The sequence below is a fragment of the Arachis stenosperma genome, chromosome 4 (genome assembly GCF_014773155.1).
Source record: "Arachis stenosperma cultivar V10309 chromosome 4, arast.V10309.gnm1.PFL2, whole genome shotgun sequence".
Lineage (NCBI taxonomy): Eukaryota > Viridiplantae > Streptophyta > Magnoliopsida > Fabales > Fabaceae > Arachis > Arachis stenosperma.
Genome location: NC_080380.1, coordinates 149,716,488 through 149,736,217, shown reverse-complemented (window position 1 = coordinate 149,736,217; position 19,730 = coordinate 149,716,488). Strand labels below are relative to the sequence as shown.

General features: G+C 30.7%; 4 protein-coding genes across 6 annotated transcripts; 1 reads left to right on the top strand and 3 right to left on the bottom strand.

Annotated features, from left to right (window-relative positions):
- Positions 1 to 3,203: 3,203 nt before the first annotated feature.
- LOC130973869 (uncharacterized) lies at positions 3,204 to 5,436 on the bottom strand. 2 transcript variants are annotated; one of them, XM_057898556.1, is made up of 2 exons: positions 4,773 to 5,436; positions 3,204 to 4,259 (listed from the first exon to the last, which is right to left on the bottom strand). In XM_057898556.1, the coding sequence occupies exons 1-2, from the start codon at positions 5,308 to 5,310 to the stop codon at positions 3,433 to 3,435; spliced, it is 1,365 nt and encodes a 454-aa protein (XP_057754539.1). In that variant the 5' UTR covers positions 5,311 to 5,436; the 3' UTR covers positions 3,204 to 3,432. The 2 variants fall into 2 exon arrangements, with proteins under 2 accessions (XP_057754539.1, XP_057754538.1); XM_057898555.1 differs by having other exon boundaries at positions 3,204 to 4,262; positions 4,773 to 5,428.
- A 2,961-nt stretch (positions 5,437 to 8,397) lies between these two features.
- On the bottom strand, positions 8,398 to 10,997 carry LOC130973868 (uncharacterized). The gene is made up of 2 exons (XM_057898554.1): positions 10,256 to 10,997; positions 8,398 to 9,610 (listed from the first exon to the last, which is right to left on the bottom strand). The coding sequence occupies exons 1-2, from the start codon at positions 10,917 to 10,919 to the stop codon at positions 8,781 to 8,783; spliced, it is 1,494 nt and encodes a 497-aa protein (XP_057754537.1). The 5' UTR covers positions 10,920 to 10,997; the 3' UTR covers positions 8,398 to 8,780.
- Positions 10,998 to 13,874: 2,877 nt separating this feature from the next.
- On the bottom strand, positions 13,875 to 15,840 carry LOC130975955 (heat shock cognate 70 kDa protein-like). The gene is made up of 2 exons (XM_057900666.1): positions 15,621 to 15,840; positions 13,875 to 15,502 (listed from the first exon to the last, which is right to left on the bottom strand). Exons 1-2 carry the CDS (start codon positions 15,838 to 15,840, stop codon positions 13,875 to 13,877), a joined length of 1,848 nt encoding a protein of 615 aa, XP_057756649.1.
- A 491-nt stretch (positions 15,841 to 16,331) lies between these two features.
- On the top strand, positions 16,332 to 18,624 carry LOC130974099 (heat shock cognate 70 kDa protein-like). Of its 2 annotated transcripts, XM_057898851.1 has the most exons (3): positions 16,332 to 16,551; positions 16,895 to 17,834; positions 18,219 to 18,624. In XM_057898851.1, exons 1-3 carry the CDS (start codon positions 16,332 to 16,334, stop codon positions 18,571 to 18,573), a joined length of 1,515 nt encoding a protein of 504 aa, XP_057754834.1. In that variant the 3' UTR covers positions 18,574 to 18,624. The 2 variants fall into 2 exon arrangements, with proteins under 2 accessions (XP_057754834.1, XP_057754833.1); XM_057898850.1 differs by having other exon boundaries at positions 16,895 to 18,624.
- Positions 18,625 to 19,730: the final 1,106 nt, after the last annotated feature.

Sequence of the window (19,730 nt, the reverse complement as noted above, 5' to 3'; positions counted from 1 at the left end):
AATAATAGAAACATAATCTATAATTATATATCAATAAATTATAACTTATATATATTAAAAAATATTTGAAAAGGATAAATTTTATATATTATCTATCTATCAATTAAAATTTTTTTATTTATATCCTACATCAAAATTATATATAAAAATAACTATAAAATTTTAAATAATTAAAAATATTAATATACTTGTAAAATTATATATTACTATTATACATATATTAAATTATTAATACGTATATCATATATGCATTTAATCTATACTTTTAATATTATATATATAATCGAGTCAACTTACAAGCTAATGAGCTGAGTTAATCCAAGTTCAAGCTCGACTCATTTAATTTATGAATTCAATTCCAAACTCAAACTTAGTTTACCAGCTCACGAGTTCAACTTATCGAGCTATTAATAAGTCGAGCTCGAATTAGCTCATGAGCTGACTTGACTCACTTCTAACCCTAATCGAATGTCATATTAAGATTGAGTAAGTTCCTAAAGTCATGAAAAGCTTTCCAAAAGCGAGAGGTGAATTATGTGCTTTGGTCTGAGATGATAGATAGAGAAGTTCAATAAAACTTAACTATCTCCTCAACATATAACTGATGAGCGTATATTGATGAAATGTAAAGATATTTTTATTCGAAAAAAATATGCTAACTTGGTCTTTCGATCCACTATGACCCATTCTAAGTCAATACCCTTGATGTGTAGTCTTGTAAAAAAATTTATAGTAATTCTTTTCCACTTCTATTCTGGTGTCTAGATTTGTTGGAGTAAACCCAGAGACTTTTTGATGTTCATTCTTGATTTGTTGGCATCAAATATTGTGATAAGAAACCACTAATATCTTTTTAGGTTAATAACTAAATTCGTCTAAAAAAGATTACCTATTTTTTAAATTAGTTCTTAAATAATTTTTTGGATCATATTAGTCTTTAAAAAATAAAATGTAAGTCAAATTTATTTTTTTTAGTCATATTAGTCCTTAAAAAATAAAATTATGGCCTATTACTTTATTTTCCAAGATTGAATTTAATTCATTAATCTTTTTTATTTCCCCAACCAGTAATCTTTTTTATTAAAAAAAATGAGTTAGACTACCCATAAATTAAAAGAAGGAGCACTTATGAACGAAGGAATGAAAATGACAACTAATGAAGACGGGACTATGGTTTTAATGGATGATGTTTTTTATTTCTAAATTTGATTGTATTTAGTTTTAGAGTAAAGTATCGTTTTAGTCCCCAACGTTTGGGGTAAATCCTATTTGTGTTCCTAGCGTTTAAATCGTCCTATTTGTATTCCTAACGTTTGTAAAAGTGATTTAATGTTATCCTGCCGTCAATTACACATCATGAATACTTTAGTTTGTGTTTTAAAAATCTCTTCTTGAAGTTAGAATACAAATGTCTGGGATAGAATCGATGATCCACTCCAAAAAATAGCTCATCAAAAGTTGAAACTAATTCCTACAACATTTACATAATTCATTTTTCTAGGGACATAATTGAATCTAAACACAAATAGTGGGTATAATATTAAAATCGAACACATCCAAGTAAGATCTAATTGAGAATGAATACATCCAAGTGAGAATAATTGAAAAATATAATCTGATTTGTTAGTATAATTGATAGTAGGATAACATTGAATCACTTTTATAAACGTTAGGAATAAAAATAGGATGATTTAAACGTTAGGGACACAAATAGGACTTACCCCAAACGTTAAGGATAAAAACGATACTTTACTCTTAGTTTTATTTATGGTCTTTTATTTTTCTTATTTCTATGTCTTATTTTGCTCTATTGTTGTTTTTTTGGATATCACCGAATTGGTCCTTGTTCCTTGGTTTCATTCACAATGAATTATTTATCTCACAGTTTTTGATGTTTGAAGTATGATAGGCAATCAATGCCCCTGCATAAATTAATGCACATGTTATTTCTTCTCTTCTGATTGCGATCTTATACAATTAGTTTCTGTTATTTTGTAGATTGACATGGCCAACATCCAGAAGAAGATGGAAGAGGAGGTTAGACATTTTACTTTAATTTAGTGTCATGCTTCATTCAACTGATCTGTTAGGAAGAGCAGGTTCAACCTCATGTGATGCAGAGCATACATATACATATATATATATATATATATATATATATATATATATATATATATATATATATATATATATATATACATATATATATATATATTTGTATTGTTAATTAAAATAGTCTAATTTATTATATATTATTATATTATATTATGAGTTAGTTTTATATATTTCAATTCATAAAGATTTTTCTTCTTCTATTAGTATAAATATGCATATGTATCTTTTTAATTTTTTTATCAAGTTGAGTTGATTGAGTTATATATTAAATAAATTATTTATTTATTTTTCTCTAAATTCTTTTGACAACAAAAGATACCTCAAAAATGAATTTTTGGTTATTTTCACTATAATTGAATTGTTAACCTCACAAAAATTGTTCTTTAGACTCAAAATATAAAAGGAGTTATTCAGATAAAGACATTTAAACCTTTTTTTAAATGTTTTTTAGTAATTAAAATTTAATATATATAATTGATTAAATTGTATTATTTTTATCAAAATTAGATCAGATAAACTGATTTGACCGAAAAATCGATGAACTACATCTTGAATCGATCTAAATTAATATTTTTTTATAAAAATAACTACAATATCTCTATTATAAAAAATAACTAAAATACTCTTATTCTTATTATTATTATTATTATTATTATTATTATTATTATTATTATTATTATATGTATAAATTTTGAGAATCCTAAATCCTAAATCCTAATCCTTCTCTTCTTTCTGTACCGTCATAGAGTTGTGATTTATGGTTCTTAAAATTTTAAAATATATATATATAGTAGAAGCATTTTAGTTATTTTCTATAATAGGAGTATTGCAGTCATTTTCTATAAAAAAAAATATTAATTTAAATCGATTCAAAATTTGGTTTATCGATTTTTCGTCATCTAATTTTGACAAAAATAGTGGCTCCCAAATATAAAAAGCTCTTTTGAAATAGTTTATTCAGCTTCCTTTAAAACATAAAGAAAAGGTACATCAAAAAAGTAAAAAAAAAATACAAAAAAAAATAAAAAAAACGAACCAGATTACTCTAGATACTGCATCAGCATGCAGAAAACATAAGGAAGCTAAAATAGATGCATGCAAAACAATTTTTATCTCCAATCTTATTACTTGATCCACATCTTATCTTAACAATCACACTATTATTAAGAAGAAGAAAACGATACATGAGTTCCTAATGTACTGTTGATCTTATAGGAATTACAACCACACCAAACTCACATACAAAGATAAACACAACCTATTGCCTAGTCGAAATAAAAGTGAACACCCTGGTAGAAAAAGAAGAGCATAATGAAATTAATTAAAAGAAGTAACTAGGGCTTCCACTAGAGCAAGAACAAAAGAAACAGGATTTCCAAAAATAGCTGAAAATATTAACTTGAGTACCACTGGTGCTATCTTTACCACTACTATCTTAGCTAGTGATGAAGATCCTTTTGAATTATTTGATGATCCTCCTTCAACTTTCACAACTTTCATATTACTGTCAACAACATTGCTCTGCATTTTTGACACTACAATCTTCTTTTCCGAGAAATAATCATCTCTGATTTTCTCAAGAAACAATTCTTTAAAACAAGAAACATGAAAGCAATCTCCATCGGAAGTTAAATATGACCACCCTTTAACTTTGCTATCGTCCCCAACTTTACGACTCTTGCATTTGACACACTTTTTCTCAACATGTCTTCGCAATGTGAGTGTCTTTGTTGCATTTGAATCGTTATAAGGAATCTTGTGACTTAGCTTCAAACAAGATGGATGCAAATCCAAGCCTGTGTCGTAGACATCTTTTGTAGCATTGCGATGATACACAAAGCCTCGCACGTCCATTCTACAAGCATCACAAACTCTAGGATACCCAAGGGGTTTCTCTAGGAACCAGAATTCTTGGCCTTCGAAAAATGAATGACTTACGTGGTTTTTACGGTGAACAACAGCGTTTGCACATTCTTCATGGAGGACATACCTGCAACCTTTGTTTTCACATCGGTAACTTCGTCCAAACCCTTGTTCCTTACATCCACTGCATCTAAATGGTTCTCTGGCGGCTGACATCATCGTTAAAGCATGTTCATGGAAACGGTCGGGAAGAACAATCTGGTTCTTCTTAATTCCCGTGTCTTCTGTTATGCAGTACAAGGGTAGTAGTTAAATACTCAAATTTTGTTCAAAGATTTACACACAAAAAATATATAATTTATTTTTATATTTATTAAAATTTGTCAATATAAATTAATATAATTTACATTTATATTTATTAAATTTTATACATATAAATTAATAAAATTTATTTATTAAAAATAATTTAATATTTTATATTAGTCAAATACTCATCAAAATAGTTAAAAGACTGTTAGTCACTAAAAATTTCTAAAAGAAAAAAATTAACATAAAACAAATAAAAAAAACTTTTAAAAAAATTCACTCAAACTCAACAATTTTTTATGTGAATGAATATATTAGAAATATAATTATCTATGTATAAAATTATTAGGGGGTCAACATATTTAATAAAAAAAATTAAGTAATGTTAAAAAAATATTGATTACCTAACATTTTTCTAACTGTATATCTTTATTTAAATGTTTTGCAATACTATATAGAAATTAAATCCATGTTATAATTATACATACTTTTTATAGAAGAGGATGAGCTTTGTTGACTCCGTTGTAGCACTGAACTGTATGATCTAAATGTGGTAGACGTAGAAGAGGATGGAAGCCGAGTTGAATGTTGACTCCCATGGTGCCTTGATGAATGTTGACTTGAATGGTATCTGGAATCACCAGATCTTGATGAATGTTGACTTGAATGTTGACTCTCATGATGTTTTGATGAATGTTGACTCTCATGATGTTTTGATGAATGTTGACTCTCATGGTGCCTTGAACCACCAATTCTTGATGAATGTTGACTTGAATGGTATCTGGAATCACCAGATCTTGATGAATGTTGACTCTCATGATGCTTTGAACCACCAGATCTTGATGAATGTTGACTCACATGATGCGGAGTCTCGTGGTGCCTCGAACTATTTGAGGAATGTTGACTATCATGATGCTTTGAATGACTAGATTTTGATGAAGGTTGTCTCTCGTGGTATCTGGAATCAGTAGAGGAACGTCGACCCTCATGGTACCTCGAACCTGACTCATGAGCTTTGCTAGCCATGTCCGAAGATGAAGGATAGAAAGTATAATTGGAGAGTGCATTTAATTTGTGTCTATTTATAGGCAACTAATCCAGGGTAGAGCGTCTACTATACTAATATATGCTGTATGTATCTGACGCAACATGTAATTGCCTTGCTACTGCTTCAAGCAATAACAAATTAGAATTTATCAAGCCATGTAACCGGCAGGAATTTCACATAATAATAATCGTTAATAGCTTTTGTCAACAATGAGATTTAAAATTAATCCAAATTACTTAACTAAATCTTAATATTTGAAAAATCATTCACACACTTAGTAAATTAAACATTGATATATTCATTGTTCACGTTATTTAATATTTTCATTATCTACTTGTATTTTTTCTTTTCATAATAATAATAATAACCCATCTATTTTGACCAGACAAATGCATGAGTGCCAACAACATTTAAAGATATTAATTATAATGATATAACGGGTTAACAACTAAGAAGAATTTAAAACTATAATGATTTTATATATTTGAATCTTTGTTGTCTGATACTCGTGCAATGATAAAGAATTATGATTCGACTTCCATTAAACTTAATAATAATAATAATAATAATAATAATAATAATAATAGCCCAACTATTTTGACCACATAAATGCATGATTGCCAACAACATTTGCTATTATTATTAATCTCAAATATTATTATTATTATTATTATTATTATTATTATTATTATTATTATTATTATTATTATTATTAGTATATTATTATGTTTGTTGTAACTGACGCAACATGTAATTGCCTTGCAAGTGCTTCAAGTACTAAAATAGTAAGAACAAATTAGAATTTATCAAGGCATGTAACTGCCAGGAATTTCACATAATAAGAAATTAAGAATAATAGCCCAACTATTTTGACCAATAAATGCATGATTGCCAACAACATTTGCTATTATTATTAATCTCAAATATTATTATTATTATTATTATTAGTAGTAGTAGTAGTATAATAGTGAGTGAGAAAACACGTCCCTTCTCCCTCTTCCGATCCTCTTTCCGCGATAGACCCCAACCGCGTTGTTCTAACTTTCATACTCGCTTCTTCGTAAGAAGTAGCTCGAAAGTATATATAGAATAACAATTCAATTAATTCCACAAAGATAATTACTAGAATATCTCGTTAGAAATTAGTGAGTGGTGACGACATTCAACTCATCTTTTTAATAATTAAATTAAGAATTAAGTATGATTTTGGTTTCTAAGATAAAAATTGAAAATTTATTTGGTCTTTAGTCTTTTTTTCCATTATAAAATAGTCTCAAAGATTTAATTTAATTTTAAAATTGTTATTTTTATTAAATTTTTTATTTTTATTATTAAATTATTCTTAATAAAAAAATTAAAATAAATAAAAAAAGAAAAAAAACGCGTAAAGAAAAAAGGCGAAGGGAAAACGCGTTAAGGAAGAAGGGAGGGAGGGGATTCAGGGAAGAAAAGGGGGAAGGGTAAGAGAAGGGTTCTCGCTGCCCCCGCCGCTACTCCTTGTCGTTTGGTCTTCATCGTCGCCGCTGGATCTCACCGTTAGAAAAAGTGCCAATGATCCTAATTCAAACTTTTATTGTTTTAAGATTTAACCCGTCCACTCCCGTTGTAACTTCAAAAGAATTGTAAAATCTTCAATTGATAATACAAGATAAACAGAAAGAAGAGATTGATGCGGTTGATCATGCAAGGACAAATGCAAGAACCACACGCCACTAGTAGCTAGTACACAGCAAACAATAAAATAAATAAAACTATGGGTAAAGTAGCGTATCAAACGTACACTATTACACATGGTTTTGAGTGAGTTTTGTCTAATCAAGTAATTATTGATATTATTATTGATTGTTGGTGATTATTGATTGAATGTGGATATAGAATTTTATGCCATGAATGATTGAATTTAAATTTTAAAAGATTCATATTGTATCTTTAATTAATTTTACTTTATATTTTAACAAAATCAGTTCAATTACGGTTGAATCATTAAACTATTGAATCAGTTATTTGACCGATTTAATGATCCGTTCGCTTCTCGCAACCTTATTATTAAATCATGTGATGCATAGTATATATGTTTAGGTGACTACTTGAAGGAAGATTTTATAATTGTCATTATGTAAAGATATTTTATTTTAATTAATAGATGATAAATTGTAAAATTAAATTTTTATATGTTATAAAAGTGTTATTTTTATTTAAAGTGTGGCTAAATAAATAAGTTATATTTTTTAAATAAAAAATATTTTTATTGAAATAGTTATCATATTTTTATGTTTGTATTGTTAATCGAAGTAGTCTAATTTAATATATATTATTGAATTATGTTATGAGTTAGTTTTATATATTTTAAGTCATAAAGATTTTTATTCTTCTACTAATATAAATATGTAAATGTATCTTTTTTTTTATTAAATTAAGTTAATTGAGTTATATATTAAATAAATTATTTATTTATTTTTAAATTTTTTTAAAATAAGAAATACATCTTTGACTTAATCAATTAAAATGAATTTTTGGTAATTTTCACTATACTTAAATTGTTAACCTCGCAAAAATTGTTCTTCAGGCTCAAAATATAAAAGGCTCTTTTGAAATATTTTATTCAGCTTCTTTTAAAATATGGAGAACACTTCCATTAAAAATGTCTTTTTTTAAAAACGTTAATATATATGTCATAATATTATTGGACATCTTTGTTAAACTGGTTAATAATATATTTTTTAATAAATTAGAACAAAATTGATTTATTATAGCAACAATAACAAATCCAATTGTCCGTACTATAATTATTAGATCTAATTTAAACCGACCAATTTACACAATCTAAATCGAATCATATTTAAATTTTTTAATAACAAGACAAATATATCCCTGATTTTTATTTAAAAAAACAAAAAAAACCCATAATCTAGTGAATTATGTAAATTGATTGGTTCGACCAAATCTAATAATAATTGAGTTTATTGTTATTGTTATAAAAAAAATCGATTTTATTATAGTTTATTAAAAAATTTTAAAAATAACCAATTTATTAATATATCTAATGATAATACGACATATAAATATCTTTATAAAAAGATGTTTTATGCATCTTTACGGGAGAAACCTCCTTAAAACATAAAGAAAAGCTACATCAAAGAAGTACGAAAAAAAGAAAAGGGAACCAGATTACTATAGATACTGCATCAGCATGCAGAAAACATAAGGAAGCTAAAATAGATGCATGCAAAACAATTTTTATCTCCAATCTTATTACTTGATCCACATCTTATAATCTTAACAATCACACTATTATTAAGAAGAAGAAAACGATACATGAGTTCCTAATGTACTATTGATCTTATAGGAATTACAACCACACCAAACTCACATACAAAGATAAACACAATCTATTGCCTAGTCGAAATAAAAGTGAACACCCTGGTAGAAAAAGAAGAGCATAATGAAATTAATTAATAGAAGTAGCTAGGGCTTCCACTAGAGCAAGAACAAAAGAAACAGGATCTCCAAAAATAGCTGAAAATATTAACTTGAGTACCACTGGTGCTATCTTTACCACTACTATCTTAGCTAGTGATGAAGATCCTTTTGAATTATTTGATGATCCTCCTCCAACTTTGACAAATTTCGTATTATTCTCAACAATGTTGGTCTGCATTTTTGACACTACAATCTTCTTTTCCGAGAAATAATGATCTCTGATTTTCTCAAGAAACAGTTCCTTAAAACAAGAAACATGAAAGCAATCTCCATCGGAAGTTAAATATGACCACCCTTTAACTTTGCTATCGTCCCCAACTTTACGACTCTTGCATTTGACACACTTTTTCTCAACATTTCTTCGCAATGTGAGTGTCTTTGTTGCATTTGAATCGTTATAAGGAATCTTGTGACTTAGCTTCAAACAACATGGATGCAAATCCAAGCCTGTGTCGTAGACATCTTTTGTAGCTTTGCGATGATACACAAAGCCTCGCACGTCCATTCTACAAGCATCACAAACCCTAGGATACCCAAGGGGTTTCTCTAGGAACCAGAATTCTTGTCCTTCGAAAAATGAATGACTTACGTGGTTTTTACGGTGAACAACAGCGTTTGCACATTCTTCATGGAGGACATACCTGCAACCTTTGTTTTCACATCGGTAACTTCGTCCAAACCCTTGTTCCTTACATCCACTGCATCTATACGGTTCTCTGGCGGCTGACATCATCGTTAAAGCATGTTCATGGAAACGGTCGGGAAGAACAATCTGTTTCTTCGTAATTACCGAGTCTTCTGTTATGCAGTACAAGGGTAGTTGTTAAATTCTCAAATTTTGTTCAAAGATTTACACACAAAAAAATGCATCTTATATTTATTAAAAATAATTTAATATTTATACTAATCAAATACTCATCAAAATTGTTAAAGAACTGTTGGTCACAAAAATTTCTATGAAAAAAAATTTAAGATAAAACAAATAAAAAAAATTGTAAAAAAATTCACTCCAACTCAAAAAAAAATTTTGTGGGAATGAGCATATTAGAATGTGAAAACTCAGGTGAACTCGACTTCACGTGAAGTTATATCTTAGAATCGTTAGATGAAAATTTAGTCAAATCAATCAAATTATTTAACGACTCTTAAGTATCAAGTTCATGTGAAGTCGACTACATGCACTTGAGTTTCCACCATATTAAAATATCATTCATATACTTTCTCTTATTATCGACTTAAATTTTTGAAGAAAATGATTATATGAAGGTTGATATAATAGTATATATAATTATAAAAAGCATTAGGAGGTTAATATTTTCAATAAAAAAAAAATTATGTTAAAATAAATATTGATTACCTATTATTTTTCTAACGGTATATCTTTATTTAAATATTTTGCAATATACTATATAGAAATTAAATTCATGTTATAATTGTACATACTTTTTATAGAAGAGGACGAGCTATGGCTCCCTTGTAGCACTGAACTGTATGATCTAAAAGAGGATGGAAGGATTGGTAGCCGACTTAACGAGGACGATTGCGGATTTTGATGTTGCTTTGAACTACTAACTCTTGATGAATTTTGATTTTCATGATATCTTGAACTATATTGACCCTCCTGATGATGCCTCATGGATGAATATTGACTGTCATGGTGCCTTGATGAATGTTGACTCTCATGGTATCTGGAACCACCTGGTCTCGATGAATGTTGACTTGAATATTGACTCTCATGATGTCTCGAACTATCAGGTCTTGATGAATGTTGACTCTCATAGTGCTTTGAACCACCAAGTCTTGATGAATGTTGACTTTCATGATGCCTCGAAGCGCTAGATCTTGATGAATGTTGACTCTCATGATGCTCTTTTGAACCGTTAGATCTTGAAGAATGTTGAGTCACATGGTGCCTGGAAGTATCAGATCTTGATGAATGTTGACTCTCATGATGCTTTAAACTACCAGATCTTGAGGAATGTTGACTATCATGATGCTTTGAATGACTAGATTTTGATGAAGGTTGTCTGTCGTGGTATCTGGAATCAGTAGAGGAACGTCGACTCTCGTGGTGCCTCGAACCTGACTCATGAGCTTTGCTAGCCATAAGTCTTCTCGGACTAGAAGAGGAAGGATTGAAAGATAGAGAGAAGAGAAAGTATAATTGGAGATATAGCAAATGTGCCATTACTTGTGTCTATTTATAGGTGAAAGTCAGTTACAATGAACTTTTTGTGAAATTGATAACAATTCCGCTAGGTTACCAACAATATTTCTGTCAATATCTGCCAATTCTTATTTATAAGTGTATTTAATAGAAGTGTCTTTGTGGATGTGTCTAATAAAAATGTCTTTTTTATAGTTGTGTTTAATAGAAATGTCTTTATAAATATATTTTTGGATGTGTTTCTTTATATATGTGTTTAAAATATAATAATTAATCTTTATTGGCAATAAATTGGCAGATAATATATTGATACCCTATATTTATTTTTCTAATTGATAATTGAAAACCGCTAGATAATTTGATTAAATTTTTATCTAATTGCTACCTGACTATCCACCAAACCATGTACTATATTATTATGTTTGTTGTAACTGACACAACATGTAATTGCCTTGCTAGTGCTTCAAGTACTAAAAAAGTAATAACAAATTAGAATTTATGAAGGCATGTAACTGCCAGGAATTTCACATAATAAGAAATTAAGAATAATAGCCCAACTATTTTGACCAGATAAATGCATGATTGCCAACAACATTTGCTATTATTATTAATCTCAATTATTATTATTATTATTATTAGTAGTAGTAATATAATAGTGAGTGAGAAAACACGTCCCTTCTCCCTCTTCCGACCCTTTTTCCGCGATAGACCCCAACCGCGTTGTTCTAACTTTCATACTGGCTTCTTCGTAAGAAGTAGCTCGAAAGTATATATAGAATAACAATTCAATTAATTCCATAAACATAATTACTAGAATATCTCGTTAGAAATTAGTGAGTGTGGTGACGACATTCAACTCATCTTTTTAATGATTAAATTAAGGGTTAAATATGATTTTAGTTTTTAAGTAAATGACTGAAAATTTATTTAGTTTTAAGCTTTTTTTATTATAAAATAATTCTAAAAATTTAATTTAATTTTAAAATTGTTATTTTTATCAAATTTTTAATTTTTATTACTAAATTATTCTTAATAAAAAAAACACATAAAAGAAAAAGAGAAAAGGGAAACGCATCAAGGGAGAAGGGAGAGGGGGAGTGTTTCAGGGGGAAGGGAAGGGGAAGGGTTCTCGCCGCCGCCGCTGCTCCTCCTCGTCGTTCGGTCTTTGTCGTCGTCGCTGGATCTTACCGTCAGATCTCGCTACTGCTCTTCTTCTTGGCTTGACGTTGACGCCAGCAGATCCGCGAGGGTGGACATCGCGCGCCGCTTCCCATTTCTGTTTCTTCTCCTTGTTTGGTCGTCGGTCGTCACTGCTCTTCGCCAATTTCTGATTTCGTCTAATTCTGCTGCTTTTGATTATCAATTCTTCTGGTTTTTTCTGTTTTTTTATGATTCCATTATCTATTATTTTTTTTAGTTCTGAATTTTTTATTTTTGTTTTTCTGAGTTTTAGGTTTTAAGTTTTAATGATGATGATGATTTTCTGAGTTCTGTGTTCTTGTTGTTGTTCTTCTGATTCCATTATTCATTGTTGTTGTTGTTCTTTGCTTCTGGTGGTTGTTGTTTCATTGGTGTTGCTTTCTGTTCTACTTCTGTTCTGCTTCAGCTTGATTTATGGGAAGAAGGAGAAGGGTATTTTCGTCCGAAAGATGATTTTAAAACTAAGTTAAACCTTTGGATCATTTTGTAACGAAAAAAGGCCGGGACAAAATAAATTTTTAACCCCTACTTTAGAGACCAAAATTATACTTAACCTTTAAATTAATGTTATGTGTAGGTAGCTAGGATCTTTTTATTACTAAGAAAGCTACCTATAGCTAAATATTATAGGTTAAATTTTTTTTATATGAAAAAAGTTTGTGTGTAATTTATCATTATGGATAATTGGTGTATTTTTCTTTGATATGGATTATTTTTTTTTAAATTTTAAGTAACAAATAGGATCCTCAAATTTTGAGAAGTAAAAAAATTTGAGGATTAGATTTTATGTTGTTACAAATTTGAGGGTCAAATTTGTATATTCAAAAACATTAAAAATAAAAAACTCAAATCTAATCCTTAGATTTATATTTAAAAAAAAAATTAAAAACCACAAATCTGATCCTCATAATTGTGGTATCAACAAAAAAAATTAAAACACCACAAATCTAACCTTTAAATTTGTGGTATCCATGTAAATAAAAAATACACAAACTTTTCACCTTATTAAAAAATATCACTATCACCCCATATTGTATGATTAGAGGTAAATTCATTTTAATATAATTTTAATTTATTTATATACAAATATTTATTAATAAAATATTCTTACAAAAAATATAATATTAGAATTTCATTTGACATTAAGAGCATAAAAAATTGAAACACAAAAAAAAAAAAAATAGGCATAGGAACAAGAACTTGAATATCTTACAACCATGAAAGGCTAAATTTTTTAGTAAGCGCCCAAAATTGCTTTTTTCATCAATGCATGCTATGTACCTAATTTTTACTTAACACTTAAACCTATTAAATATGGGTAATGATAGGAAGACAAAAATAACAGTCAGAACTTATTTTATTTAGCATTCGACAATTAATGAATGCTAAAGAAAAAAAGTTATAGTTGTGTTTGGCTAATATTTTTTCGTTACCGAACATTTCCCATAACTAAATACCAATATAAATAAAGGCATTACATACTTCAGAAGCAGCTTCAGCATGCAGAAAACATTACTTGATCCACACCTTATACATCTTAACAATCAGAGTTAAAAGCAAAAAAGAAATGAACCTCATTAGCATAGATGCTGCTGCATCAGCATGTAGAAAACATAAGGAGGCTAAAATAGATGCATGCAAAACATTTTTGTCTCCAATTCTTATTACTTGATCCACATCTTATAATCTTAACAATCACACTATTATTGGATCAAAAATGCTCCTAAGCTTATGAAGACAGTTCTCAAAATCAGCCGTTTCAACCTTCTGCTGGTTACCATCAAGAAGCTCTCTACCCTCTCCAATTGCAGCCTCTATATTCTTCTTCTGTGATGATTTAATCTTGGAACTAACCTTAGCATCTTCCATAAAAGCACTCATCTTGTACACATATTCCTCCAAAGCAATCTTAGCCTCAACCTTTTCCTTAAACTTGTCATCATCATCCTTATACATCTCAGCTTCTTGAATCATTCTCTTGATTTCTTGTGCTGTAAGTCTCCCTTTCTCATTCACTATAGTAATCTCTTTCTTCTTCCCTGTCTTTGATTCCTCAGCATACACTTTTAGAACACCATTCTCATCCAAATCAAAGCACACTTTTATAGGGTGGCGTCGCGGAGAAGGATTAAGATCAGATAAACAAAACAATCCCAGCAAGTTGTTGTCACTAGCCCTTGTTCTCTCCCCTTCATAAACAGCTATCTTCGCCGCGGATTGGTTGTCTTCGAAAGTCCCAAAGAGTTTTTCATGCTTAGTAGGAATCATAGAATTTCTTGGAATCAATACACACATTATGTCTCCTTTTATAGAAATCCCTAGAGACAGAGGAGTAACATCTAACAGAACCAAATCCGGTGCAATGCTTAAGTTTTCAGCCAATAAAGCAGCTTGAACCGCAGCACCATAAGCAACTGCTTCATCCGGGTTAATGCTCTTGCAAAGATCTTTTCCTAGAAAGAACTCTTGCACAAGATTCTGCAGTTTAGGAATCCTTGAAGATCCACCAACAAGAACAACATCATGAACACTGTTCTTGTCTACTTTAGCATCAGCAAGACACTTCTCAACAGTGTCCATACACTTCACAAATAGGTCCTTGTTGAGTTCCTCAAACTTTGAACGAGTCATCAATGAACAAAAATCAATGCCTTGGAACAAAGAATCAACCTCAATTGTTGTTTCTTTAACAAATGAAAGATTCATTTTAGCCCTCTCACATGCAGTTCTTAACCTCCTAAGAGACCTTGGATTCTCACTAATGTCAACTTTGTTCTTCTTGTTGAAGTCTTTCACAAAGAAATCTATCATTCTGTTATCAAAATCTTCCCCTCCGAGATGAGTGTCTCCGGCAGTAGCCTTAACTTCATAGACATCATCCTTAATGGTAACAAGAGACACATCAAAAGTACCACCACCAAGATCAAAGACAAAAACATTGCGTTCTTCGGAACAGTTTCCTCTCTTCTGAAGGCCATAGGCAAGAGCTGCAGCAGTAGGTTCATTGATGATCTTCATGATATTGAGGCCGGCAATGGCGCCGGCATCTTGGGTAGCTTTTCGCTGAGAGTCATTGAAATAAGCAGGGACAGTAATAACAGCATTCTTCACAGGTGATTCAAGAAAAGCCTCTGCAATTTCCTTCATCTTTGTTAGGATCATAGATGAGATTTCTTCAGCAGCAAGAAGCTTTTCTTCACCTTTGTATTCAACAGAAATCATGGGCTTGTCATTAACACCAGCTACAACTTTGAATGGCCAGAGATTCAAATCAGCTTGAATAATGGAATCACTGAGTTTCCTACCAATCAATCTCTTAGCATCTACCAAACAAAAAAAAAATAATAGTTACCACATGAACAATTTGTGTTATGCTACAAAATTAACAAACATAAAGAAAAAGATATGTTTATTTATACTTATATATTAATGCATTATTACCAAAGATAGTGTTTTTTGGGTTGAATGGTGCCTGATTTTTGGCAGCATCACCAACCAATCTGTGTGAGTCAGTGAAAGCAACACAAGAAGGTGTGGTTCTGTTGCCTTGTTCATTGTGAATGATCTTGGCACCACCATTTTTATCATCCCATACAGCAACACACGAGTACTTTGTACCAAGATCGATCCCTATTGCATGTCCAACATGTTTTGAGGCCATTCTCTATGGTAATGTGATCTTGGATGGTGTCAAATCTGATTAGAACTTGGAACTCCAAAATGTGTAGACTTAAAATAGTCCAAAAGATTTGAGTTTTAAGTTAATCTATCTTGATGCCATAAAATGAATTTATTAGATTTCCTTCTTTCAAAGGTGAGCGTTTAGAATGCAGAGATTTTCTGGCTTTATTCAAGGTTGTGATGACTGATTTTCATTCATTAATGTTTGGTTAATTACTGTTTCGTGACTTTACATTTCTCCTACAATATTTAATCACATGAATGGGGAACGAACAATTAAGCATGACCCTTGATATTAGTATAATAATACATTAATAATAACTAATTCATTTTATGGTTTCAAGGTGCATAAATAAACTTTTATTAGTATATCTTTCTTTCTCTTTCGATATATATGTACACACTCAGAAGCTGTTCATATTCATATTCATATTTCATTTATACACAGTTTTTCACAAAGAGAATTGAAGTATGGCAACAAAACATAAGGGTCGTGCAATAGGAATCGATCTTGGAACTACATACTCCTGTGTTGCTGCATGGGAAGAGCAAAATGGTCGTGCAGAGATTATTGTGAATGATCAAGGCAACAGAACAACACCTTCTTTCGTTGCCTTCACTGATACTCAAAGGTTGATTGGTGATGCTGCTAAAAATCAAGCTGCTGCCAACCCCACTAACACAATCTTTGGTGACATCTTTAGTTTCATCTAACTCACCTTCATGTTAATTTCATGGGCAAATGGCATAATGTTTTGTATCATACGATGATTTGTAGATATATAGTACAAATCTTTGTACTACTTTTTCTCTCTTTGATTACACCAACAACTAATCCTACTGCCAAACTTAGGTTAGTTAAGTTGAACTTAGTTGTCTTTGTTGTGAAGCGTTTATTGTTAGTTACTACATTCATCTAACAATATTATAGTAGTTTGGTTCCTTACTTAAACTACACTGAACAAAGAAAACATGAAAAATATCACAGCTTTCTGTCTTTTAACCTATAATGAAGTTATTTTACTCTTTTGTAGATGCTAAAAGGTTGATTGGCAGAAAATTCAAAGACCCCACAATTGAGAATGATCTTAAGTTGTGGCCTTTTAAGGTTGTATCTGGTGCTGATGACAAACCAATGATTATGGTTACCTACAAAAGAAAAGAAAAGTGTCTTGCTGCTGAAGAAATCTCATCAATAATCCTCACAAAGATGAAGGAGATTGCAGAGGCCTATTTGGAGTCTTCTGTGAACAATGCAGTGATTACAGTCCCTGCCTATTTCAATGACTCGCAGCGAAAAGCCACCAAAGATGCCGGCATCATTGCCGGCCTTAATGTCATCAGAATCATCAATGAACCAACAGCAGCAGCTCTTGCATATGGCCTTCAAAAGAGAGCTAACTGTTCCAAAAAGCGAAATATTTTTGTATTTGATCTTGGTGGTGGTACCTTTGATGTGTCTGTAGTCACAATTGAAGGTGATAACTTAGAAGTTAAGGCCACTGCTGGAGACACTCATCTTGGAGGGGAGGATTTTGATAACAGAATGGTGAGTCACTCGGTACAAGAGTTCCAAAGAAAGAACAAAGTTGACATTACAGGGAATCCCAAATCATTGAGGAGGTTGAGAAACCAATGCGAAAAAGCGAAAAGGACACTTTCACATACTAATGAGACTATAATTGAGATAGATGCTTTATTTCAAGGCATTGATTTTCGTCTATCTATGACGCGTGTGAAGTTTGAGGAACTCAACAAGGACTTGTTTGAGAAGTGCATGGAGATTGCTCAGAAGTGTCTTGATGATGCCAAGATGGCCAAGAGTGATGTACATGATGTTGTCCTTGTTGGTGGATCTTCAAGGATTCCAAAAGTGCAGAGTTTATTGCAGAATTTCTTTGAGGGAAAGGATCTTTGCAATAGTATCAACCCGGATGAAGCAGTTGCTTATGGTGCTGCAGTTCAAGCTGCATTGTTGAGTGAAGACTATAGCATTGTCCCAAACTTGGTTCTGCTTGATGTCACTCCTCTGTCTCTTGGCATATCCACAAAAGGAGATTTAATGAGTGTAGTTATCCCCAAGAATACTGTCATTCCTGTAAAGATGGGTGCTGTTTTTGTCACAATTGAAGATAATCAATCCACTGCTTCATTCCCTGTGTATGAAGGAGAAAGGACAAAAGCCAAGGAAAATAATTTGCTTGGTAAGTTTAAGCTTTTGGGGCTTCCAGTTGTTCCTCGAGGTCATCCTATCAATGTTAGCTTTGAACTTGATTTTGATGGTATCTTAAAGGTTAGTGCTGAGGATGAAACAACTGGTAACAAGAATGGAATCACCATTACCAATGAGAAAGGAAGACTCTCAAGTGCTGAAATTAAGAGAATGATTGAGGAAGCTGCGTTCTTCAGAGAAGAGGATAAGAAGTTCAAGAAGATGGTTAAAGCAAAGAATGCTTTGGATGAATATATTTACAGGATGGAGAAAGCTTTGAAGGATTTTGATGTAAGCTCTAAGGTTTCTCCTTCTGAAAAGCAGAGAATCATGGCTGCATTAAGAGAGGGAAAAAGATTACTCAGGAGTGAGGAGCAGCATATTGAAGCTTCTGTGTTTGAGGACTTCATTAAGAAGTTAGAGAAGATTTGTCAAGTGATAGTGATCAACAAGGTCCGTGAATACAGTGATGAAGATAGTGATTCTGATGATTGTTACTAAGAAAGTTCAGATTGATCATGTTACTTTTGTTCTGCTACTGTTTTGATAGTAAAAGGGAAGGTTCTATTTGGTACTTTAGTTAATAGTTTAAGAATCTAAGACATGATATTGTTTAAAGAATATGAAATGAAGAGTGCTATCCTATTGTGCAATTCACCAAAACCGTTATTGATCTTATTTTTGTAGCTCAAATATTCCAATTTATAATGATTAAATTCCAATTTAAATAAGGATTACCAAGATAATACAGAGACACAGTACTTTGCTCACTTGTGGAGTTTGCATTCCAACACTTGGAGCTTGTTTGGCGCCCTTAATTAGTTGGAAAAGATTTTTTTTTTGTATGTTTCATAAAATTTTAATAGTAAAAATAAAAATGTTAAGAAAATCAAAAAATATACATGACCACGTTATATACCTACTACATATATAGTAAAGTAAATCCTCTTTTCAGACATTAAAATTTACATGCAAACATTATATACATGCTACATAGTGAAAATGTAAATAAGAAGAAATCGAAAATAAGAGCATCTTAAATATTAATATTAATTTTAGTTTTTACGAAATGACATGTAAATATTTGTGAAATTATATATCATAAATAGTAATTTAAAATTATAAATGAGATTTGTTCTTCAATGGTCTGATCTTAAGTTTAATTAAAATTTTATAATATTTTTCATTATTTATTAACATTGTTATGAGTTATAAATTTTTATTGGCTTTTCATTATGGTAATGTTGTTTCTTTAAAATGAGATCAATTTTGTTTCATCTATTAATTTCAATGTAAATTTCAATCATAAATTTGTTTATTTTTTAAAAATATCAGAATTAGAGTTAAATTTTAAAAGTAATCTCTAAAATTACATTTGAATCTTAAAATAGTCTATGAAATTAATATTTACATAAATTTTTCTTTGAAATTGCACTTCAAAATTTATAGTAGTCCCTAATACATTTTTTGTTTATCGCTTGCAATTAAAAAGTTGAGTGGGATTGATTTCCGCAAGTTAATACTGGAATGACTTAGGGATGTCAATGGGGCGGGGCGGGGGCGGGGGATGCTTCCCTACTCCCCGTCCCCGCCCCCAGGATTAATCCCCGTCCCCGCCCCATTTCCCGTCATGGGGGGATAATTGTCCCCATCCCCGT

What these genes read in the sequence shown, in the direction of transcription:
- LOC130973869 (XM_057898555.1), bottom strand. Translation starts at nt 5,310, where the DNA reads ATGGCTAGCAAAGCTCATGAGTCAGGTTCGAGGTACCATGAGGGTCGA. An exon ending in CTCATCCTCTTCTATAAAAA is followed by an intron (nt 4,263 to 4,772) that starts GTATGTATAATT and finishes ACTGCATAACAG; the next exon opens with AAGACACGGGAATTAAGAAG.
- LOC130973868 (XM_057898554.1), bottom strand. Translation starts at nt 10,919, where the DNA reads ATGGCTAGCAAAGCTCATGAGTCAGGTTCGAGGCACCACGAGAGTCGA. An exon ending in CTCGTCCTCTTCTATAAAAA is followed by an intron (nt 9,611 to 10,255) that starts GTATGTACAATT and finishes ACTGCATAACAG; the next exon opens with AAGACTCGGTAATTACGAAG.
- LOC130975955 (XM_057900666.1), bottom strand. Translation starts at nt 15,840, where the DNA reads ATGGCCTCAAAACATGTTGGACATGCAATAGGGATCGATCTTGGTACA. An exon ending in CCCAAAAAACACTATCTTTG is followed by an intron (nt 15,503 to 15,620) that starts GTAATAATGCAT and finishes TTTGTTTGGTAG; the next exon opens with ATGCTAAGAGATTGATTGGT.
- LOC130974099 (XM_057898850.1), top strand. Translation starts at nt 16,332, where the DNA reads ATGGCAACAAAACATAAGGGTCGTGCAATAGGAATCGATCTTGGAACT. An exon ending in CCCCACTAACACAATCTTTG is followed by an intron (nt 16,552 to 16,894) that starts GTGACATCTTTA and finishes ACTCTTTTGTAG; the next exon opens with ATGCTAAAAGGTTGATTGGC.